This window comes from Lytechinus variegatus, chromosome 1 (assembly GCF_018143015.1).
Source record: "Lytechinus variegatus isolate NC3 chromosome 1, Lvar_3.0, whole genome shotgun sequence".
NCBI classification, from domain to species: Eukaryota; Metazoa; Echinodermata; class Echinoidea; order Temnopleuroida; family Toxopneustidae; genus Lytechinus; species Lytechinus variegatus.
In genome coordinates, this window is record NC_054740.1 from 46,819,500 (window position 1) to 46,825,734 (window position 6,235).

The 6,235-nt window shown below is 34.7% G+C and overlaps 1 protein-coding gene across 1 annotated transcript; it reads left to right on the forward strand.

Moving 5' to 3' along the window:
- The first annotated feature begins 554 nt into the window (after positions 1 to 554).
- LOC121406452 lies at positions 555 to 5,835 on the forward strand. Its single transcript, XM_041597469.1, has 2 exons — positions 555 to 673; positions 2,965 to 5,835. The coding sequence occupies exon 2, from the start codon at positions 2,986 to 2,988 to the stop codon at positions 3,817 to 3,819; it is 834 nt and encodes a 277-aa protein (XP_041453403.1). The 5' UTR covers positions 555 to 673; positions 2,965 to 2,985; the 3' UTR covers positions 3,820 to 5,835.
- The last annotated feature ends 400 nt before the right edge of the window (positions 5,836 to 6,235 follow it).

A 6,235-nucleotide genomic window follows, 5' to 3' on the forward strand; every position in this document is an offset into this window, starting at 1 on the left:
ATGTTAAGGATACACTACATGGTCTTGATTGGTTAAAAGTGACGTCAGAGAAGAGATGACTGACAAACAAGTATACACATACCCTTACTCGATTTCGCAGATCACCATATCTGTAATTTAGGCACACTGAATAGTGGGCGAATGAAGTGAGGTCCACATAGTTTTGCCAACTATAGGTCAACGGTCGGTCATTATACAAGAAAAACGTTGCTTGTCACTTTTTGGAATTCTAATTCAGTTAAAACCCAATTTACCTACTTATGAAGGCTCGTTTCTTATGTGCAAACACTACAAACTAAAATTAGTAACTGTTGACTTATGATGGCAAGATGCATTTTTTTGTCAATATTTACAAACTAAATAGATAAAAGAAGCTGTTGGGCAAGATTACCCTTAGACCTCGAAATATTTTTGATAACCCTATATATATATATATCGTTTTCAGTTGTCTTTTCAGAGAATTGTGCCGCCACTTGTTCTTAGATTGGTTTGAACTCACCTTGCAAAAGAATAACGGTTGCTAATGATAAATTGAAAGATAAGACAAGATATTTGCGTCATCCATTCTTAAACAGGTTTAAATAATGATAAAATATTGATTAACCATCATTGTGAGAGTAGCATCATCTGTGGTGAAGAAGACTATAGAAAACGGTACATTACACTTAAACTGGTATGTATGTCTTCTTGCTGCTATCTTGCCTTAATGGTTTAGTGACTACCATTTAAATTGATTTCCCTGTTGTTAAATGATATCCTCCCTGACTGAATTACTTTACTATATACTTAAAAGACTTCTTTCAATTTGACATTTACAATCCTACATTCGAATGATTTTTTTTTACATTCGCATGATTTAGTATGTAGGTCTATACTTGCGTATCTTCGCACGTTCTCTACATTGACACTTAGGCTTGTTCCGAATTCACTTTTCCTTAATAGTTGCGTTTTTGTGAATGCGTTGTATTCTCCATATGGTTCTTATCCAATTCATCCTTTTCGTTTTTTTCCTGTCACTTTTTTTCCTTCCCATATTTTACAACGTTCCTCTAGTTGTTGCGCATAGATTTAAAAACTCCTCTTTACTCGCAGTCTTCAAAAGAAAACTTAAGACATTTTTATTGGCTACGTATAAACCTTGCTCTCCTTGTTGTACTTAGATTGTCCCTTCTTTTATTGTAAATATTATCACTATTATCATGATTATTTTTGTTATTAGTAACATGATTACTATTCTTCTTGTGATTATCATTATCATGACCATTATTATTTTCTCTATTATTACTGTCTTTGTTATTGTTGTTGGTATCCAAAGAACCCGTCACCACTTCTCAACCAGGCATAAACTTTGATCCGTTTCCTTGCGTGTCTACTTCAAATGTCCTGCTCTTTTTATTGATGTTACTCTCTGAACCCTTCATTTGAAGTTGTACTTAAGTTTTTATAATTTTACTATATCATTTAATTGTGTTTATGTTAATATTTTTTCGACTCTCCAAAGGTAAAAATGTGAACTTTGTGAATGGGGTGTCAGATTTCATTACGGGAAAATGCTTACGGAAGTGACGACTACCATTTTTTGTGGGGGGGGGGGGGAGAATGGGGAGTCAGATTTTTTCTTTGCCCTTCTGTTTTCTGACACCCCACCCCCCCCCCACAAAAAAATAGTAGTTGTCACTTTCGTAAGCATTATCATACGTCATTACCAATGTAAGAGTAGAAATAATCAATATATGTTTTAAAATAAGAGATATAAGTTGAACTGTATAATCAAAGGGTTCACTAACCCAATACTACTTTGTTTATGTCCACTGCATCACTACGTCACACTCACAAGGTTTCTTCCATGAAAATGACCATTCCGGACTCAAGGTTTCTCCTTCATACTTGGTTCTCTCTTTCTCTCTCCCAGTCTCTCTCTTCCACTCTCACTCACTGTGGTCTTTCTTAGCACACCCATTTCCTTCTTATCCAGAAATAGTATGAGTCAACTGGTCCAAGAATATAGAAACATTGTGATTGTCATACCAAGTCCAGGGTATAAATACAGTTGTACAAAATAGATATTTCAGATAGATTTTGGGGTTATTGAGCTACCGCTCCACCCCGCATAAAATCATACAGTTTGTTCTCCTGGCCCATCCCATGGCCGTAAACAAAGGAGTCCTATAGCTTTCACATATCCTGTTTATATTTCTTCATTGTATACTTCTCATCAATATTACATCCTTTCTACCTTCAAGAAAGGATGAATAAATATATTATATTGGAACTGCATAATCATCGTCTTGTCATCTTTATTCGACTGTAACACTAGTATATATATACGCCATCGAACGCTACCATAACTACGCTATATTATCAACCATAATTAAAACATTATAGTGTTACACCAATACTATTACGATGCAGAGCAGTGGCGTAATATGAGGCAATGGCGTATATGACAAAGATTGTAAAAAAAAAACAAGCGATCAAACATGATTTGACATTTTTTAAACAAAAATGGGCTTACTTTTAAAATTGTGACCGATTTTGACACGGTATTCAGAAAATAATATATTTTACCTTGCTGTCTTTCCTTAATTTATTTCCTTGTTTTCGTTGTTGACAAAATTTTGAGGGACGATGGACCACATTCCCTCCTTGAATACCTCAGTGGTGCAGTTCCGGGCAAACTCGAAATTTTAATTTTTTCGTCAACAAGGGACCACATCACATTTTCTCCATCACATTTTTTTGTTACGAATTTCTTTTAGCGAAATGTGCAGTTACCAAAATGTATCGTAACAAGGTTACGCCATATTTTGGATTTTGTTGTTGTTGTATTTACTGGAGTGATAAGCTCTGCATCTAACGACCAACTTCATCCCCATTTGCATTTTTAAAATATAGAGTTGTCATATACCCTCTAGTTCGTTCACCACCAACAACAAACTCTGTCTTTGCTTCTCTTTTACACAGAATTATTAACAAATCATCAAAATGGCACACAGAGGGGGTGTGAGTCTGAAGTTAGAGAGAGTGATCAAAGCTGGCCTAAACAAACCACATGACGTCATATGCCATCGAGGACGTTATGTAATCACCGACAAGGACAACAATACCATTGTATCAGTCACACCCGAATCCGGGAACTTTCGAAACCTGGCCCATGGAAACACCGGTTTTCATCCGTATGGCATTGTTGCTGTATCCGAAGCCGAAGATCACTTTTTGGTGACCGACGCCGGAGAGAAAAATTCAGCAGGTTACATCTATGAGGTGAGAAAGGGAACGCTTTCCCGATGGGCAGTGGGATACCGATCATTTGGGAGTCCAACCGGAATTGCCATTTGTGAGAAAGAAGTGTTTGTGGCTGATTGGTCTCATGGTTGTATCCACGTGTTCACCCTAACTGGCGAGATCAAAAGATGTTTAGCAATGGGGAAACTAACAAATCCATGGTTTCTTGCCTTCAACAGCCAGAAACAACTTTACGTTGCAGATCTCTATAGCATCAAAGTAATCCATAGGTATGAGGACATCTTCGAAGATGATTTCGAAATTTCAACCTGTAACAAGAAATGGCATTACCGCGGTATAGCCATTGATGACCAAGATAATGTTTACATAACAGCTCGTTCCACTGATTCTCGCCGGCTTTTTACCAAAGAGACGTTGACAGTTTTAGATAAAGACCACAGGGTCCTTGATAATTTCACCGGAGGTTGGCGCACATTCAATTACCTGCGAGGCCTATGCTTTGACGCGCAACACCAACGAGTCGTGGTTGTCGATGGTGAATGGCATGAACTAAAAATTTTCAGTGTGAATTAGGAAGTTATCATATCAACCTCCCCCCCCCCCTTCCTTGATTGCATGTCTGTTCGTATCTGCCTGTTCTCGTCTGTTCTGCCCCATAGCTCTCTCACTTTCTCTGTCCTCGCACTGTACAGTTTAACTTTTCCTCTCCTTTCATCGGAAAAAAAATATATGAACAACGGACCTACCTTGGCAGATAACAATTCAAGAAATAGAAGGGAAAATGATTTTCTCATGAAAAGTCAAATTTGTCAGCTTGTTCAGATTATGTAAGCTACCAGTGACTATGAATCAAATTAATGGACATTTATTTACAATAATCAGTGAAAAGTCATACATTGAATCAATCATTCTATTTTATATGATATGCAGTTTATTCTTGACGTTTCACATTCATATTCCAAAACAATTCACATGGCATTATAATGCTATGTTTTGGTCTAGAGCAATAATTATATACAGTGAAGATAATTAAACTTACATTCAATAGTATATACACATTAAATATCGATAATGAATCTAAAGAGATATATCAAATATGATTTTGTATTGAATTTCTATTAACAAATGTCGCCATTAAAATTATCTTAAAAAATAAATAAAATGGTATTTTATTATTCATGATATTCAAACATATCATTTTCCACCTGATTCAGCATTGTTTATAACTAGTATCCGAGAAAATTAGTTTAAGCTGTCAAAGTTTATTCCCAGAAATAAGTAATATCTGGGGCCCGTTTCATTCATCATGGATCAATAAATATTTGACAGGAGAATACAGTGCTTGGAAATCCCTGTTTTAATATTGGACCCAGAAAATTTGGCTGGGATTTGCCTCTTTGTTTGACTTTTAATTGCAAAAAGAGTGATATGTTTCGTATTTGTATGAGAACACATTTGCCCATATTTTATGTTGACATGTTCTGTTCATGGGCTGATTTAAAGTATATTGATATGTTTAAAGTAACGAATATTGAAAACGAAATTATTTGGTACATTAGTAACATAAAGTATAAAAAAGATGTATTATATTTTCCTAACTGGATAAAAACAATATTTAAGTTAATCAAATCCTAACAGGTGGTGATTGGAAGAAGATTGATTCAATATGCACTGTTTTTAAAGAAAGAGAATTACTTTCTACCTTTGAATTGTTGAAAATAAAAAATGCGTTCCCGAAGTTCTGGCTTGACAAATTACGTAATAGTGCACGAAATGTAAATAGCATGTCATCGAAATCCAGCACTATTGAAATATCAACAGGTGACTGTATAGAAATCAATGGCATGAAAGCCAGACATTTTTATCATTTAATGATCGAAAAGGACAAAAAGGGACCTCCCTTGTATTCTTTTCTGGAACGATTTCTTTAGCTTGCCTCTTGAATTCAATTGGAAACGATTATTAGAGTTTAAACTTGATTTTATAAACGACAACAGGATTAAACAGTTTAATTTTAAATTAATTCATAGAATACTACCAAGTAAAGACAACCTTTGCAAATGGAAAATTAAAAATGATATTTTATGTAATATTTGTAAAGTTCCAGAAAACAGTATTCATCTTCTTTTTACCTGTCAAGTGGTAACAGTTTTTTGGAAAATTGTTTCTAAATTAATAAATGCTTTGTTCGATGTTAAGATTGTTTTGAAAGAAAAAATTATCGTAATAGGTCATGAGATAGAAAAAAAGAAATGAATTAGGTTAACCTTATTATAAATTTTTCACAATTTGTAATTTATAGAAATTATATTAGAAAATGTTTTGGAACTGACAAACATAAGACTCATGCCTTTATTCTATGACAGATTTATAGGTAGAAATTCGAAATTATTTGATACGAAAATGCAGTCAAAAACGATTGTAAATATCATGTGAACAAATAAGTACCTCTTATGAGGAGAAAAAAAATAAAGGACCTACAACTGTTGTACATATGCCACGCTAAGCCATGCTCAGCAGCCAATCAAAATCAAGGTTGCCAGAGTAGTTGCCATAATGGTAGAGTTACAACAGTTGTAAGTCTCTATGAAACGGGCCCTGGTCTTGGTAATTGCTAACATGTATGTTTGTACTCTGTAAAAACGTAATAAACCCCAATACTGGTTAGAATGTACCATGTTTACTGGAATCTTATTATTTAACTGATAATGACAGTCATCAAGTTCATTGGGACTGATGGGAATAGCGCAATAAAAATAATTAAGATGATGAATTGGTGATGTTTTTGTTTGTTGTTGCTGATGACGATAATCGCGATAATGATGGTGATCATAGTGATGCTGATGAAGATGATCATGATGGTGATTATGATGATAGTGATCAAGATTGATGAATGATGATGGTGAATACCATGGCGATGATGATGATGATGGTGATGATGACAGTGAATTTGATCATGATGATGATGATGGTAATGATAGTGATGATG

Excerpts from the sequence above, each read along its gene's own strand:
- LOC121406452 (XM_041597469.1), top strand. The coding sequence starts at position 2,986 with ATGGCACACAGAGGGGGTGTGAGTCTGAAGTTAGAGAGAGTGATCAAA.